At 47.5% G+C, this 18,190-nt stretch overlaps 1 protein-coding gene across 1 annotated transcript in view; it reads right to left on the minus strand.

The window, feature by feature from the left end:
* Positions 1–45: 45 nt before the first annotated feature.
* The window catches only part of CDH26 (cadherin 26), a 45,021-nt gene continuing 26,876 nt past the window's right edge, over positions 46–18,190 (minus strand). The window contains 13 exon segments of the mRNA XM_089897134.1: positions 46–2,444; positions 3,607–3,681; positions 6,146–6,199; positions 9,192–9,264; positions 12,140–12,224; positions 12,227–12,268; positions 12,708–12,760; positions 12,762–12,924; positions 14,177–14,314; positions 14,317–14,415; positions 16,373–16,382; positions 16,384–16,461; positions 16,464–16,533. Coding sequence (XP_089753260.1) covers positions 2,262–2,444; positions 3,607–3,681; positions 6,146–6,199; positions 9,192–9,264; positions 12,140–12,224; positions 12,227–12,268; positions 12,708–12,760; positions 12,762–12,924; positions 14,177–14,314; positions 14,317–14,415; positions 16,373–16,382; positions 16,384–16,461; positions 16,464–16,533 — 1,123 coding nt within the window. The 3' untranslated portion in view covers positions 46–2,261.

Raw genomic sequence — 18,190 nt, forward strand, 5'->3', positions numbered from 1 at the left:
CTTCCAAAACCTCCTGGTGCTGATGTTTCTAATGGAAACCTTTCTAAGCATGTAGATAGACTTGAAAATGAACTTGTGGGGAGAACCGGCCAACATCCAAGAATGTTCCCTGCAGACATCAGTTGGGACAGGTGATAATATATAATATAGTCTGGCATCTAAAGGGGAGAGTCAAAGTATTACATGCCAGGTATGCTTCATAAAATGCCAACAGGGCCAGTGTCTCCACTGGACAATATATCCCAAAGGCTTGAGACCTAAGAAAACATATATATAGGATTCAAAATACACAAAGAAAGCAGCAAAATCAAAATTAATACGTCTAATTAAGTACCTACAAAATATAACATTTTGTTCTTGCTAAGTGTTAAATTTGGGATTCATGAATTTTTCATGAGTATTTTATTACTTTTGAGAACAATTAGTTGGAGAGAGCCTCATAATGCAAGAATTCACAAATACGCACAATTGCCCAGATTTCATAACCATTAGTAAATGAGCCAAGTTACGCATAGCCAAAAGCAAAGTTATCTAAAACCTTCCTTAATTGTATGGCAATGTATTTGTTTTTAACACAGAGTATGGATATATCTTAATACGTTTGTTACAAATGTGGGGTTCCCAAAAAGAATGCCTTAGACAAGGGGGTCAGCATACTTTTTTTCTTTAAAGGGCCAGGAAGTAAATGTGTTGGGCTTTGTGAGCCATACGTCTCCATCGTGACTACTCAGCGCTGCTAAGGCAGCGCAAAGGGGTCATGGACGCCCTTAAACAACATATGAGCACAGATGTGTGCCAATAAAACTTTATTCACAAAAACAGATGGTGGGCCACATCTACCCCATGGCCATAGTTTTCTGTCCCTTGCCTCAGATCCAGGAAGGTCCAGTGACCACCTACTGACCCTTAGCAACCATTCAGACTCAAAAAGTATACTGTCCTAAGATATTACTGTTATCCTGAATTACCCAGAAAATGTCCTATACTCTCCTCGGAATCATTCCAGCATTAGCATAGCTGTTCTACACGACTGTGAGTCAGCTTTAGACTTTCCAATGCTTTGGAGATGGTTTTTCTTCTTTTTCAGTTACTCAAAGCACTAGGTGATACATGAAATAACTATGTACAAACTCTTGAGATCTCTTTAAAGTAAGCATTTGCACAGCTTCTTTATAAAGAAAGGGAAAGTTTTAAGCTTGCGTCAGCTAAAACTTAGGTTTAATATAGCATTTCACTGATTTGACATAAATGTGCGTCTCCTGATTTATCCCTCAGGTTCAAGAGGGGACTAACAAAAGACTATGCTCATTAATTATATAAATTTTGTAGAATTTGCCACAGGCTTTTAGATATCTAATATATACATTAAAGTGTCCTGGTAGCATTTAAAATTCTGCTTAGCCAGTTTCTTATCTATTACTCAGACAAGAAAACTGAGTATATGTAGGGCACATGTCCTACTATTTACATTTTTTTAGATATTTAAAGGAAACTATCCCCTCCCCCACAATTTACACTAGTGGTAGGTGGACATGTAGAAATCAATTAAAGTTTGTGGTTTTGTGCATAGATAAAATTTAATCAGAATTTATTCACTCAAAGGCTCCAAAGTTATTTTACTTACATAATACATGCAAGTTAAATTATGTCAGTTTGGTTTTTTTAGTATGTACTGCTCACAAATTTTAAGTATAATCATTTCTCTCATGATAAAATATTTATCTATTTATCTACTCAAAAAGTACAATGGGATTAATATTTATGTTTTTTAAAAAATCACTAAAAATACTGATCACAAATGTTCTAGAAAACATTTCCCCATTTTTCACTTAAACTGAAGCAGAATCATAATTATAGAAATTTAAATAAGCACTTAAAAAATCTGTTTCCCCAGTTTTTCCCAAATAGCTGGGGGTAATCAGTGGATTATATTTTATTTACCCTCAGAGTTGGGCTATGAGCAGCCATGAGCTGCTTCCATGAGCTGAAGCAAGGAATTACACAATTCAAGTTTCTCTAGAAAATCTGCCTGACAAATCAAATTTTTAAAAAGTATAACCTGCTGTTCCACTTTGGTTCAAGATGTCTGGTCTGCAAATGTCCAAGCCTTTAATCCAGACTCAGTTTAACCTCATTCAAGAACTAGAAGGTAATTTTTTAAAAAAGGAAGTAAGGAAGAAACATTCTAGAATAGTGATTTCCCCTTCATGAGTTATTCCAGTTCACCATAATATGCAGTTTTTAAGAAACAAAAACCTGACTCAATATATCTCTTCGAGTGGAGCAGCCTTTGGCCCCAAAGAGTCCAGCAAGTCGGGCGACAGGTCATGTTCGGAGAAGGCGAGAGAACTGCGGGTCTCTACTCGCTCACACTTGCCCTGCTCTGCATAGACGTGAGGTGGGTAACCAGGGTCTCCCTTGGGGATGTCAGCACCACCGAGCTGCTGCAGGGGAGCCACGAGAGAAGGTAAGTGCCATGGTGGGCAGGGCCTTGTCCCCACTGTCGCAGACGTTTCTACAGACTGGTCTTGAATGAGGTACCTAATTTCTTTGTCCCTGAGTTTCCTCATTTTATAATAAGGAAAATAATAGAACCTGCCCTGGTGGGCTGATGCAAGAACTGAGTTAATACCTTTTGAATCCTTAGGACAGGGCCTGGTACGCAGTGATTATCATCCACGACTTTGCCAAGTAAAGTAACTCTTGGCAGACGACGCCCACCAAGCATTGATCTATTCCTTTGCACTTATTATTTCACAGGTCTGAGCCCCAACTTTCCTGCAACGTATGGGGCTCCTTAGGGTCGGAAGCAGCACCTGAAGCCTCTGTGTGCGTCCCTCCCTGCGTGGGTTGGGGGCAGGCACACACAGAGAGCGTCTCTCCACAGCACCTGCTCCAGCCCCTTCCATTTAAACTACCCATGCGTTTGCCCTAACTCCCAAATCACTGTTTAATTTGCCCAAGAATAGAGGGTGGCTGTGTTGAGGAACCTTCCAGGAGAGACAATGTCATTGTCCAATAATTCCCTCCAGCACAGTCAGCCCACATCTTTCATAATTTCACAGAAAGAGAGACCATTCACTGTTGTCTGAGGCTGTGCTGATCTGCAGAAATGCCCCTGGAATGAGGATTCCCATGAAAGCACTTGCTATGGACTGAATTGTGTCCCCCCAAACTCCTGTGTTGAAGCCCTAACCCCCAATGTGATGACATTTGGAGGTGTGGCCTTTGGGTGGTAATTAAGGTTACATGAGGTCATGAGGGTGGGGCCCTCACGACGGGAATAGAGTACTTATAAGAAGAGACACCCGAGAACTTGCTCTCTCTCCCTCTCTCTCTGCCACATAAGGACACAGCATGACAGTGACCGTCTGTGAACCAGGAGGACAGCTCTCACCAGAACCTGACCATGATGGTGCCCTGATCTCAGACCTCCAGCTTCCAGAACTGTGAGAAAAATAGTCTGCTGTTTAAGCTGCCTGTCTGTGGTATTTTGTTATGCAGCCAAGCTGACTGACACGGTGATTAGGAGGAAGTGGCCCCAGGTCAGTGTGGGGCCAGATGGGGAAGCAGAACCCATTCACCACCAAGGAGGGGCCTTCCTACCTGACTCAGCATCCCTGCCATCACTCGTACCCACACTTCCAGGGGTCCTCTGGGCACCACAGTATCCAGGTAAACCTACGAAGCAAAGAAGCAGAGTCCTAACACCACCAAGGACTCACAGCCTCCCCCAAGTTGATGGCCTCTTCTGGCCAGCACACAGGGGGCCACCACTGGGCGGAGGGCTGTCAGAGCTCTCCTTGAGGGACAGCGGGCCAAGGGCAGTTTGATCAGATGTCACCTACGTGTGTGGTGGGAGAGAGGGCAGGCCCTGCCAGTTTTGACTGATAGACCCTTCAACACCTTGGCTTCTAGGGAAGAAGTGAGCCGAGCAAGCCTGGCCAGTGGGGTTTGGGACCATTCCACAAATGAGATTTAGCAAACAGTTGATTCCCACAGGGAACCTTATCCCACTTCCTGCTCCCCCGACCGCATGGCTCTTCCCCAGGTTCTAATTTCTCCTCTTCCTGTCCTTGCTGGGTCAGCCGCACCTCATGTGTGGTAGTGGGTGTGCCGCCCTCCACTCATTCACCGGGCAAGTGCTCATGGACCTGGGTCTTGGGGTACCGGCTGAGGAGTGGGCTAGAGCAGTGAGGAGATGGACTCAGCGTGCACCATGTGGGGGCTGCCTGGGAACCCACAGATTCCCCAACTGTATCATGTAAGTCAGGCCCGCACGGGGTAAGGCGAGGCAGCCTCACTCTTGGGCTCATGCAGGCACGGGGCCAGCACCCAGGGTGAGAGAAACACAGTGATGATCGTGGAAGGTGCAAGAGAGACCTCACCCAGCCTGAGCCTGGGGACCTCTCAGGAGCAGGACCAGGAGACAGGAGCAGAGCAGCCAGGGAGAAGGAAGGGCCAGCAGAGGCCTGGAGGCTGGCGGGAGCTCAGATCTGCAGGCGGAGGACAGAGGCCACCACACGGCCTTAGGCCTCAGGGCTGCAGATTATCACAGGGCATTGGCCAGCCGCTGGGAAGGTTTAAACTGGAGAGTGACATGATACAATTTGTGTTTCTAAAACACTGATGGCTTTATGGCTGAAGTTACTTCTGATAACCCCTGGGTTTAGGGGTACTTAGTGCACTCCAGAAGATGTATGTAAAAAAATTGTAAAGCTTGGAATAATTTTACATGTCCATGAGGATACACACACACACACACACACACACACACACACACACCCCTATCTGTACACATATCTACCTATATACATAAATGCAGCACACCACACCATTGTGAATTGAACTAAACACACTTAGCCAAAGAGAGAGCAAGGGGTGACCCCTACAAACAGCCCTGAGGACCTGCTGCCCAGAGATGCTGTGCCCTCAGTTGGCCACCCTCCGGCTCCCGTGGGCCTCTAAGAGGACGATCCCAGAGACATAGGCCCTTCTTCCAACGTGCTCACGGGTCAGACACCACGGTCCTTCCCGGGCAGTGGAAGAGGCTGCACCAGTCTCCAAACTCGGGGTCGATTTTGCCTTGAGCCAATTTTAGGGCCTACCATATGCTGAATTTTGCTGCATTTTGCCCCGTGTGTGTCCACTCTGGCCTACAGCACCATTTCCCTTCACCCGGCCTCTCTGCAGTGAGACCCTGGCTTCAGCTGTGTCCCCAGGACCTATGAGTTCTCAAAGATACTTCGGCAAGAGTATTTGAATTTCATTTCAGGGAAAATTATTTTAATAATAATACTTAATGTTATTTTTCTAATATAATGGAGAAGGGTTTACATCTTTTACACTGAGTCCCCCCAACATGTTAATAAAAGCAAAAATTTTATAATTTGCTTTTATGAAACTTGAATGATGCTTTTTGTCTCTTATTTGCTGAATCAAAGAGAACCTGATATGATAAATTGAGCTCCCTAAAAAATATTTGAAACTGCTTATTGGCATGAATTGAAATTTTCTTGATACTTTAAGAACTAATTTCAACAATGTGAGGCAATGAATTAGGTGCTAAGGTAAAATTTTGCAAACTTCCTCCAAATACCTAACTTCTTTTTTGTTGTTGTTTTCAACCAAATCACTATTTTTTATTTGTTGCTTTGGTAATATGTATATGTTATAAATGTTAATGTACTTCAAAATTGGTACTAATAAAAAACAACTCTTTTCTGTTTTATTTATAATGGCATTCTTTGTAGGATCTCATTTGTAAGGAAGGATTCTGCTGCTAGTAAGGTTTAGGGAAAAGATGGACTAGATGGCTTCTATGGCCCCCTTAGCTCAAAACTTCTATAAATCTGTAAAGAATCAAAGCAAAAGAATATTCAGGCCTTCACCAAGTTCTTAGCTTCTCAGCAGCAAAAGAAATTTGCCAGGAACTGAAAAACTCTGATGCTTTCAAGTCTAGATGTAGGTACTTTATTTACTTCTCATCTGTTTCCCACATTCACTTCTTTTGGCTTATTTGGATATTGGTTGGGTATGTTTTTTCTCACCTCCTCCCTTCCCAGTTTCCCATTTTCAGAGCTTCCCATGGCTATCAGGACAGTAAGGTAACTCTTTTCATGATAACATCTTCATCTGTACTTACAGGAGGAGGCTATTTGTTTCTCACACTTCTTGGATCAAAAAACATGCCATGACCCTTAAATTTTTAAAAAATTAATTAATTCAAGTAAAAAGAATGAAGTGTTCACTGGTTTCATATAAATTACCCAAGGATACAAACACATAGCCAGAAATTCTTGTAATCATATTGCCTTTTGTTTCTGTGCTAAAGGTATAATAATTCTAACGATAGCCATGTAGGTGTTCATAGCTGAAATCCATGGGTGAGTTTTATAGTTGCTTTGTGGGGATGGAGCATGAGAGTATAAGATTTTCGAGCCCCATCTTGGGTCCACAAAATCCCCATAAGACTCATTTTGTGCCCTGAGCATGGCCTCAAAGTCTGTGAATGAGACGCACGCAACCCCTAAGACTCAGGACTGGCTACATAATTTGCAGCACCCAGTGCAAAATAAAAATGTGAGCCCCTTGTCCAGATACGAAGAATTTCAGGATGGTGACCGTAGAGCATTAACCAAGCACAGGGCCTTTCTGAGCACAGGGCCCTGTGGGACTGACCGGGTTCCACGCCTGTGAAGCTGGCCCTTCCGGGACCAGAGCGACACACCTATCATGCACACGCCCTTTCAAGGATTCATGGCACCATGTCTGCGCAAAAAAGAAGAGCACATTTTTAATCTTGGCGCAAACTCAGCCTGAGAAAAGATAATGAATTATAGAGATCTTGAATTATTTTTTAGAAGTTTCCATCATAAAAACTGTGGCTCTTTGGACCTTGAGAACCTCGTTTAGTTCTTGTCAGAAAAGTAAATTTTTTGTTAAAATAATAGCTAGTTATACTAGTGAAGTCCAAATAAGGTCTGTGTTTGAGACCTGTGTTAATAGTGTTGTACCACAGTCAGTTTTCTGGTTTTGAAAGCATACTATGGTTATATACAGTGTTATTCTTGGGGGGAGCTGTGTGAAAGGTACACAGAAACTCTCTGAACTATTTTTACAACTTCTTGTGAGTCTGAAAAGTCATGTTAAAAAGCAAAGCCATAGTTGTAGAATTTGTACATGGAGTGTATAAAGGAGAATTGGGGTTCAATTTGGCAGGAGGTATGGAATCACTGGGCTGGAATTTGCCCAGGGTCAAGGCCATTGCTCTTGATCTTACAGATGATCTCTATAAGAGATGGACACGGAAATGTATCTATCTGTGGCTGTTCTGAGAAGCGTCATATTTGATCTGCACTATCAAATAACAACTCAGTAACAACCAACGATCACAATAACTAGGTAGACAGATGAGAAGGTTTTCACTGACTATGTGTTTGTTCTACCCATATCACAGAATCTTCTAGAAGGGCCGCCTCTCAAGGGAACCAGCTGTCAGTCATCAGTGAAGTCCCAGCAGGAGGGAGTGAGGTTGTGGAACTCACCAGAGTCCCCAGCACGAAGTGGACTTGGTCTGATGCACTTGGCAAAGATGGCAGCATTTCGCCTAAATCCTGGGGGAAAACACTGGGGGAAACTCCAAAGGCAACACGTCTCCCTCCAGTTGAAAACGAAGGCACACCTTTCCCTGCTCAGACACTCACATGCAAATAAAACTGGCATTATGATGGGGGAGGTGGTGCAGTGGGAGTAGAAAAGGAAAGGTGGAGAGAAGCAAGGAAAAGGGACTATAGTGAAACGGAACTGCATGCCCCAATGTGACTTGAAGACGTAGATTCTAACATTCTACCGATGACGTTATAGACACCTGACAATTGAATATGCCCGCGGACAAGATCTAGAGGGTAACACAGACAAATGAAATTGCTTAGATTTAGGGATAGGAGTGTGGACAATTTTTGCTTTGGGTTTCTATTATTTTAATATAAGCCCTTCAATCATGCAATAAAATGTCAAAGAAAATAAAGCAGGCAATGGTCCTTAGCAACAGTTTTAAGATAGTTCATGTCTTGTCACAGATTTTAAAATATCAGGTTACCTCATAAATCATAAGTGACAACTTCACTTAGGGAAAGTATGTGAATGGCTGTCGACTCAACCAGCCACCACAGGTGCACTGACTATTTGCAGGACATCATAAAGGGGGCCCAGAGACACTCCAAGAAATAGAAGCCACAGGCCTTGGTGTCCTCCCCTCCTGCACGGGTCTGGTGAAAATGCAGTGGGATTATGCTCGTAGAGTGCAAACCCCAGGGCACGCTCAGTGGATCAGAGCTCTTAGCGTGCTTACCAGGAGCAATGCTCTGGCCTCCCGAAGCTTACAGACCAGTTAAGGAAAGAGAGGCCCCCGCCAGACCCCCAGGAGTCTCTGCACTCCCTTCCCCTGGGAGCGTGCATTGGTGGGCAGATGCCCTCTGGACCTGGACCTGCTCACCCCAGCCAGGCACCTGCCCAATAAATGACGGCAGCCCTGCGTCAACTCGCTCTTTTTCAAAGTGGGATCATCGTCCTCTTAGAGAAGGGAAGGTTCAGCCAGTTCGGGAACAGGGTTTTAAATGACATTGAATTGCACAGCAAGAAAATTAGTCCCCTTCTAATTCCTCTTCCATACTCCTAATGACAACAGGAGAAAGTCTCCATCGGGTGCCAGCCTGGCTTGGCTCTCTCTCTCCTTCCACATTTTCTACCTGGAATTACTGGGTTCTATTTCTATGAGCACTTACCTGCTCTTTACACAAGCAAAACTGGGTTTTCATTTACAGTTGAAATATAAAATTTCCTATTTAAAGAAGTGTATTTCATTGGTATGCAGGTCCATTTAAAGAAAAACAAGTTTTTTAATACACTAGTGCAAGTGGCATCTGCATGTGGCAAAAAGTCGTAATGGTAGCACTGGACGGACTGGAATGTGGGCCCTGGGTCATCTGACACCTGAGCTGGGAGGCGAAGGCATGTGAGCTTGAGCAGAATCGCAGGTGGGGCTGGGGTGGAGGCAGGTGTGGATCAGGCCCGCAGGGGATCATCCTGGCTTGGGGGCTGGGGGAGCAGCCAGGGTGTCCCCCACCAGGGGGACCATCAGCAAAGCCACCCCTCTGTTTCAACCCAAGCAGCAAATGAGCCACACTTACCTTAGCTCCCAGCTTGGCACCTGCCTCGGCTGTGTTGATGGACAGGGCTGACATCTGATCCCTGACGTATGACCTTTCCTGTGGGACACAGGGAAAGAAATATGACAGGAGCTGAAATTATAGATGGCGGTAATAAATGCAGAGGGCAAGGAGTATCATCTCCCCCAGATGCGTTGTTCTGTGCCATCACAGAAGCATCCAGGCTGTGCAAAATACACCTGTCCTATGAAGCAAGAGGACATACTTGGGGAGGGGGGAGGGGGGAGGGGATGCTTCTGTAATTGCTGGTTAGGAAGTGGAGCTTCTTGCTGTTCAGTGTTTCATGTAAAGTGATGGTAAAAACAAAAACCAACCAACAAAACCAAAAGCCTTGTTTCACTAGGGCCTCGGCATCTAAAAGCTTGTTCTCATCCTCTTCGAAGACTCACAGTGAAGGCTCTTGGGGTCACCGCGGTTGGGCAGTGCTGTGTGCAGCCTTATCCATTCCTCATTCAACCAATATTCACTGAGGGCCTCAGAAGCTGATGGGTGCTGGATTTCTTTCTGTAAGAGCTCACCAGCTTCCCCACAGAGAGGGCAGGCCCCTGTGCTACCCTGCAGAACCTCTTGATTGGGGGTGTCCGGCGGCAGAGCAGGACAAGGTGGGTGGAATCAGTGATGGCATCTGGGATGAAGGAGTCTTCCCGGGAGTGTACAATGTCCCCGGTGTGTGAATGCAGGCTGGTATATTCAGGCTAACGGAGATGGGTAACGGAGGAGCGTGGACACTTTGGGGTAGCCTTATTTACCAATGGCTACAAAGACATAATTGGTAATTACTGTTAATAATACTAGTAGTAGCAGCCACTGTTCACTATGTACCAGTAATTACTAATTTACATGTGCTACTTGATTAAATTGTCCAATAAGCTTGAGAGAAAAAGAACATCACTGATCTCACTTTATATATGAAAGTCGAGGATTGGTTAGATTCTGTATCTGATAAGACACAGTTTGGGAACCGAAACCCAGGTTTGTTGGATCCCAGTTCTCAGAGCCCTAAGATACTGTGGCAGGAACGGGGGTGTGTCCTGGGCTGTGAGTAGCAGATGAGAGGAAGGACATCTTCTGGGACAAGATGAGCTAGACGCCCCTTGTCCCGGATTGGGTGCTCTTGTCCCTCTGACAGCTGGCCCTTGGTCAGTGCCACCAGACCCCCTCCAACCTGCCGGCCTAGCCCTGCAATGACCAAGCTTCCCTTCCACACACTCTGCTTCTGTAGCTGCTCCTCCTTCCCCAAAAGACAACCACTAAGCAGCTGGCCAACAAGAAGAGGCATCACCAGCTCCTCTCCCACCTTGGCAGTGCCCTCAGCCAGTGCCTGGGGAGACGCCCTCCCCACTGGCCTCCTTCCAGCCGGGCAGCCTCAGCTCCACCCACCAAGTGGGAGGCTAAGCACAGCCCCTTGGCTCAGGAGCTCTTTCCATTTTCCTGGATGGTTCAGCATCAGAGCAGAGTAGAACTGCCTGAGGCAGGGGATTCTATCTGTCCCACAAAGCACTGTTGTTCGTCAGGATGGTTTCCTTCTTAAAATTACACAAACAAATCAAAACAGGTAGCTGCTATTCTCATAGCTGGGGGCAGGGGGCATTCCTTCTGGGAATCCAACTATCTAGCTAGTTCGGACCATGCCTCTACCTTCCTGTCCCCACGACAGGGAGGGCTGAACGCAGGCCTGCACAGACATGGACTTACAGGTGTGTGCATTCTCAATGTGGTCCAAAGCTCTTACTTCCCCTTCCTTTGTGCCAACAGAGGAGAGAAAATGTGGGAAGAACCCTAGGAGTCTTGGTCAACCATCAGCTTCTCCGACCACCAATCATCTTTTAGAATATCTCCCTATTCATCCGAGCCAGGGACCAAAGTTAACTGGACTCTCTTTTCCCAAAATCATCTCACTAAGTCTCTTCCTTCCAGGAGGAAACCGAGGGTAGAGGTCTCAGACAACAGCAGATGAGGCAACCTGGATCTTCTGCGTGAAAGGCCGTGTTCCCTTTTGACATTTCTTGGCTTTCGTCTTTTGGATCAAGCAGCCTTAGTTCAGAGTGAAGTGAAGACAGACAGGGGCGCTCACAGCGCTTGTATCTCACGGCCCAGCTGCTAACGAGGGCGATGGAGCCAAGGCAGGGCCAGGATCAGAGGCGGCAGGTGTGAAAACCCAGCAGTCGCTGGCTGATTCCACCTTGTGTTGGAGGCTTGTGAGGTGCTGTCATGGGCTTCGTCTTCCGTGACCCATAACCAACTTGTGAGGCTGGTTTCATCCTCCCTCGCTCACAGCTGAGGATGCGCAGAAATGACTCGCCCACCGCGACAAAGGCCCACGGTTGTCCCTGCAGGGCCAGTAGGCTCTCTGCTCCACCTCTGCTGGAGACGCTGCATGAGTGGGTTCTGCCTTACTTCACCCCACACCACGGCCAAGAAACCAGTGTGGGCTCACTTAATTAGGGAGCATAGCATGTTTTCCCTTTAGAGAAACTCCACCTGGCAAAAGTCATTTTTCCTAAACAAGGTTTCTCAGCCTTGGCACTGCTGACACTCGGGCCAGTGACTTCTCTGTTGTGGGGACTGTCCTGTGTCCGGTAGGATGTTCAGCAGCCTCCCCGACTTCTACCCGCCAGACGCCAAAAGCATCATCCCCCCACTGCACTCCCAATTGAGTTGTGACCACCAAAATGCCTCCACACTGCCCACTGTCCCCTGGGGGCAGGGGGCAATATCACCCCCAGTTGAGAACCAATGCCCTAAAATAATAAATCAGTTTAGTGGGGTTGGACATTTTTCGCAGGACTTGCTTTCCCATTTGCTACTCAAATATGGTGAGATGGCGAAACGAGAAAGGATAGCAAGTGAGAGCAGCACGGCCGTGCCTAACTCGCATCGACATGAAACACAAGCACTGAGTTCACTACCTGGACGGGGCAGCTCCACTCCCGTCGTTCCACACGATCAGGGTCTGGATGCCTTCCTCACGTGGGATAGAGCAGCCCTGCCTCTGGCTTCAGACACAAAATAGCACCTCAGCAGGAAAAGCAGAGCGGCTGTGATGAGAGAAAGGCGGAAACGAGGTGCACAAGCTCATCTAGATCAGAGGTTCCGACAGGATCCCGTGCCGCTAACTTGTAACTCAGCCATGAACTCAGGGGTCAAGTGCACCGTCAGCACCTTTGTAGCCACAGCCCTTAGCACAGCTTGGGGCACAAGCAGGTGCCAGATGACTCGCCCTTAGACAGTGTCCATCTATAGGTTCCACGGCTGTAAGTTGCTGTGTACCAAGGAGAAGCTGCCTCTGCCAGGCAGGCAGCATTTCTGACCGGGGTGGCAACCTCTGACCTGAGTCTGGGCCTCTGACGAGCCTAGGGGTTATTCTCAAAGGCATCGCGCCGACCTCGGCCCTCATCCGCTCCCCACCCCCGATGGCTCATCCCCCTGGCTGGGGAGAGGAGCCGCATTCCCAGGGTAGCTCCCGTATCTGCTGACCTGCCAGAGCTATGAACGCTGCACAGAGAGAGGCCAGGACCCCCTGGAGGAGCCTGCCTCCCGACGGGGGGCTCTGCGCTTGTGAATCCACCAGGACAGGAACAGACCTTCACATGGACAGTCTGCTTCTGGGGAAGTCCCTGTTTGTCTCCGATGAAAAGCGGCACCAAGTAGTCACCACGTGGGAGGCTTCTCAGCATAAGTTCCACTGAGCGACCTGCAGAGGGAGAGGGACCTTAGCTGCACTGACTTGTGCATTTGTTCAGCTGCTCGGTGGGTATTTCCTAGGTGCCTCCCATGTGCCAAGGCTCTGTATGAAGTTAGGGTCGCCAGAGCGACCCTCACTCGGACACCAGCTGCAAGTTCGGGGGTTCCCAAGACCACACTCAGGTTGATAATTCTCTAGAAGGACTCAGGACTGGCTGGAAACTGTATACGCAGGGTTAGGGTTTATTACACTGAAAGGATATGGATTCAAATCAGTCAAGGGAGGAAGTACATGGGGTAGAGTTTAGAAAAGTATCAAGTGCAGAATTTCCAATTCTCCTGCCCATGGAGTCAGGACCACCATGGTTGGCATGAAATATTGCCAACCAGGGAAGCTCACCGAGCCCTGTGTCCACAGTCTTTATCAGAACTTGGTCTTGTAAAACTGGTTAGCCACCCACATGGCTGATTAACTGACACCCACACGCGTACATGACCCAAAGGCCACACTCTAAATCACATTGTTCCTATTGATGGACACAAGATCCCCTCCCCTAGGTAAGCAGAGACACTTTTATCAGGCAGGATATTCCGAGGGCTTGGAGATCACCTCCCGGAAGACCAGACCTCTTTTGGGGTACGTTTCAATGCTTTACAGCACACTCTGGGTCTGGGAAATATAAACATGGACTCACAGTTTCAACTAAAAAACAGGTTACATCCTAGAGACCAGTTAATAGAAGCACAAAATAGGATGTTGACACTGGATGCTGGTGGTTCCTCCTGGTAAAAGCACCCCAGTTTTCCTTTGGGGGAGCCCACACTTCCTGAACTCTCAGCCTGTGTGGGTCAAGAGAGGCTAAGCCCAGATCCCAGCCAGATCCAGATGTGGGCTCAGAACCAGCCAATCAGCACTTCTGCCCTCCCCACCCACGATGCTGAGCAGGACAGGTAACTCAAGCCTTGCAGTGAGGTACACCTTCTTGCTAGGTGCCAGGATGAGTCCCAGGGACTCCCAGCTGCTACCCTGCCACCTCCAGAGGAGAGCCTGCCTTAAGATGAAAGGCCCAGAGAAAGGCAGGGCCAAGGTCCGGAGCTGCCTTCTCCAGGAAGTCCTCGGGGCCCCCAGCTCTGCTGGGACACAGGCTCACTTAGCCTCTTTCTCGGTTACATAGCTAACACATTCCTCTTTTGCTTAAGTCTGTGGAAGTCAGGTTTCTGTCTTTTTCCATCCTTTATCCCCAACCAATGCGAATACTCACCATGATTTTCCGCCAGTCTCCATGTGTCTTCTGTGTTTGCCCACGTATTGTCCAATCTGAAGGTGAACGGGTGGGAGTAGGGCTCCTGGGCCCCGTCCTCCACCTCGATGGGGCGGGGCCTGCCTCCTGCAGACTCCAGACCTCCAGGTATCGAGACCGTGGGTAGAGGGTGGGCGTGTCATCGTTGGTGTCTGACAGGAAGAGCAGCATGGGCCCCGTCCCCGTCCGTGGCGGGACACCTGTGGCAGGGGGATTCCAAGAGGGTTGCTGATTAACTACAGAGGCTGCTCCATGCACACAGACTCCTGGGAAATTAGCATTCTCAGCCTCTGGGAAAAGAACCACTCCATGGAAACACTGAGGCCGTTTCCCTTTCAAAGTCATAAGCTTTACTGCAGGGGCTCAATCTGTTTTCCTGCTTTTCTGAAAATTTAGAATATCCGGGCAGGATAAGTTAACAAAACACTTTGGCTTCCCTGGTGGCACAGTGGTTGAGAATCTGCCTGCCAATGCAGGGGACATGGGTTCGAGCCCTGGTCTGGGAAGATCCCACATGCCGCGGAGCAACTAGACCCGTGAGCCACAACTACTGAGCCTGCGCGTCTGGAGCTTCTGCTCCACAACAAGAGAGGCCGCGACAGTGAGAGGCCCGTGCACCGCGATCAAGAGTGGCCCCCGCTCGCCACAACTAGAGAAAGCCCACGCACAGAAACGAAGATCCAACGCAGCCAAAAATAAATAAATAAATAAATAAAATTTAAAAACAAAGAAAGAAAGAAAACCACTTGCCCCTTCACATCATTTGTAGAAAGAGGTAGAATGTAGAATCATCGAGTAGATTAAAACATCAGTCATGGGCTTCCCTGGTGGCGCAGTGGTTGAAAATCTGCCTGCCAATGCAGGGGACACGGGTTCGAGCCCTGGTCCGGGAAGATCCCGCATGGCATGGAGCAACTAAGCCCATGCGCCACAACTACTGAGCCTGCGCTCTAGAGCCCACGAGCCACAACTACTGAGCCCTCGTGCTACAACTCCTGAAGCCCGGGTGTCTAGAGCCCGTGCTCCACAGTGAGAGAAGCCACCGCAATGAGAAGCCCGCGCACCACAACGAAGAGTTAGCCCCCGCTCGCCGCAACTAGAGAAAGCCCGTGCACAGCAACAAAGACCCAACACAGCCAAAAATAAATAAATTACTTTAAAAAAAACCAAAAACAACCATCAGTCATGCAAGGTGTTAAGGCAGGAGGCTGGGGGGCGGGGGTCGGGGGGGCAGGGAGGGGGGGATGGGTGTGACGTGGTGATGAAAATGTCTGCACCCGGACTGGTGCTGCATCTTGTAGTCCTGGTCGTGATCCTGCACTAGGGTTTCGCAAGGTGGTACCACTGGGGGACACTGGGCAACGGGAACTCAGGGTGCCACTACGTTATTTCTAAAAACTGCATGTTAGTCTACAATTATCTCAAAATAAAAGCTTAATCTTTTAAAGCCATTCCACTGAGAAAAGTGCCATTCGTGCAACCATCCGTAACAGAATCATGGAGCCCTCCTCACCTAACACCAATTAGGAACACAGATTTGATATCTCCCTAACCAACATTCTACTGTTAATTATACAAATGGGATATACAACCATATAGCCCTGGGAACCTGGGTTTTTACAGATTTTTCTTAAATACAATCACTAAAGTTATTTGAAATTTTTTATTTATTCAGCTTTATGCTTTGGTAGGTTTAGAAATCCAGCCTTGGGAGATTACAGAGAAAAGTGTTAAAACATGCTCATGAGACCATGCATCCTGGTTTATAACAAATTTGTCCTGTATGGTCACATTTACATGAGCTTATAAGCTGGTCCAAGTACAGGGAAACTGTGCTAATGTTTACCATATGCATGTGGCTTTGACAAAGAGCTAGAGAGTTGTCTTATGAACAGGTGAAAAAGACGCTGGGACAGTGGCAGTGCCCTAATCGTCATCATCTCTGAACGAATGCTGCCCCTCTTTCCACGGCAGAGCCCCTCAGTTTGCTGTTTCAAGAATTATCATCAAAAATAATCACCAGTATGGATTCACAGTGATAAAAAGGTTTATTTTATATTTTTCCCAGTGTTCTGAAGACAGTCAACCATGTCATTTTCCCTCAAGAAGCAAGAAAACACATCCCCACCCCCCTGACAATTTTGGGTCAACCCTTACCATCATCAACAAGTATGAGCGATGATCATGTAAAAGCTTTCATTCACACGAGGGGATTCGCGGTCAACTTGCTTCCTGGTGAGTACTGCTTCCTGGTGAGTACTGCCCCTGAGAGCTCATCTACACTGACCCAATCTGCCGGATCATAAGCCAGTTCGTATCTTGTAGAAGAAAACACATGCAATTTTTAAAATTAACACGTTACATCAAGAGAGACAAATCCAAATGTATCACAGCAGACACAATTCCTATCGTGAATTTAGGAAGTTAGGAGTGTTCACGAATCTGACGAAGGCCCAGGGATCTGAGGCCAGACTACAGTGTTAAATCGGTATTCACTGAGCAAGAAGAGCCCTGTCCTTGTCGGGCTGCACTTAACTCTGTCCACCTTAGGGAAAACATTTCGTCCTGGAAAAGAGCCAGCTTCAGTTGCCTGCAGGTGCTGGTGGCTTACTATTAAAACCAGCCTGCCCTTGCAGAGAAGCACAGGACTTTCTTTATTACCCTGGAGCCCAAAGGATTCAAACGTGGGTAATCCAGTCAGGCAACGTGGTCGTCTACATCCTCCCTCACCTGTGCACACCTGATGCCATTTTAATGCGCGGGCACACCTAGCCTTCCGGAATTCCCCAAGACCTGATGGAATCAGAAGGCAGCCATCCGGGGGCTTCCCTGGTGGCACAGTGGTTGAGAGTCCGCCTGCTGACGCAGGGGACACGGGTTTGTGCCCCGGTCCGGGAAGATCCCACATGCTGCAGAGCAACTAAGCCCACTCACCACAACTACTGAGTCCGCTCACCACAACTACTGAGTCCGCTCACCACAACTACTGAGTCCGCTCACCACAACTACTGAAGCCCGTGCACCTAGAGCCCGTGCTCCGCAACAAGAGAAGCCACCACAATGAGAAGCCCGAGCACCCCAATGAAGAGTAGCCCCCGCTCACCGCAACTAGTGAAAGCCCACGTGCAGCAACAAAGACCCAGCGCAGCCAAAAATAAATAAATAAAATAAATTTATAAAAAAATAAAAACCCTTTTAAAAAAAAAAAGAAAAAGGCAGCCATTGGAACCAAGCCGGAATGCCAAGCACAGCTATTGTTCCTTCTGAGGGACCCGCAGAAGGAAAGGCCTGTACCCACAGGCAAACACAGAAAAGGTGCAGCTCCCCCAAAGGGCCAGAGAAAGGGAGTTTCCGTGCCTTCTCTTTCATGCTGTGTAAAGGCTTTGGAAAAGGTCAGTAACAATCTCTCTGACATTTGACAGGTCATGGTTTTTAAAGCGACCAACCATACTGTAGGGATGGGAATACAGCACTGAATCAGATACAGGCTCTACATGGGTGTTCCCAAAGCAAGGTCCAGGGACAAGCAGCTTCAGCATCACCTTGGAACTTGCTAGAAATGCAAATCTCAGTCCCCACGCCAGACCTCATAATCAGAAACCACAAGGGTGAGGCCCAGCAACGGGCATTTTAACAGGCCCTCCAGGTGATTCTTATTCTAACTCAGCATGCACCTGCGTGGACCTGTGCTGGTCTGGAGCTCTTGGTTAGCTGCCCACAATGAGACAATAGCAGAAACTGAGAGCAAGTGTTGGGGGATTTTTATAGTCAGTGGCATTACTGTGACCCCCAAGCACATAATCATTTTTTGTAATTTATTTTTTAATATTTTATAAAATTATTACTCCACAGTGAATTGGAAATTGAAAGAAGCAAAATATGGTCCTTCTCAATGGTTGAGAAGCATTGCTCTAAGGAAGAATCTCAAACTCTCATGCCCGCGACGGTCCGAGCAGGTGGCAGAAATGAGCGAGC

Source organism: Delphinapterus leucas, chromosome 15, assembly GCF_059928025.1.
Source record: "Delphinapterus leucas isolate spDelLeu-1000000601 "Yukka" chromosome 15, BTC_Dleu_Yukka2, whole genome shotgun sequence".
NCBI lineage: Eukaryota > Metazoa > Chordata > Mammalia > Artiodactyla > Monodontidae > Delphinapterus > Delphinapterus leucas.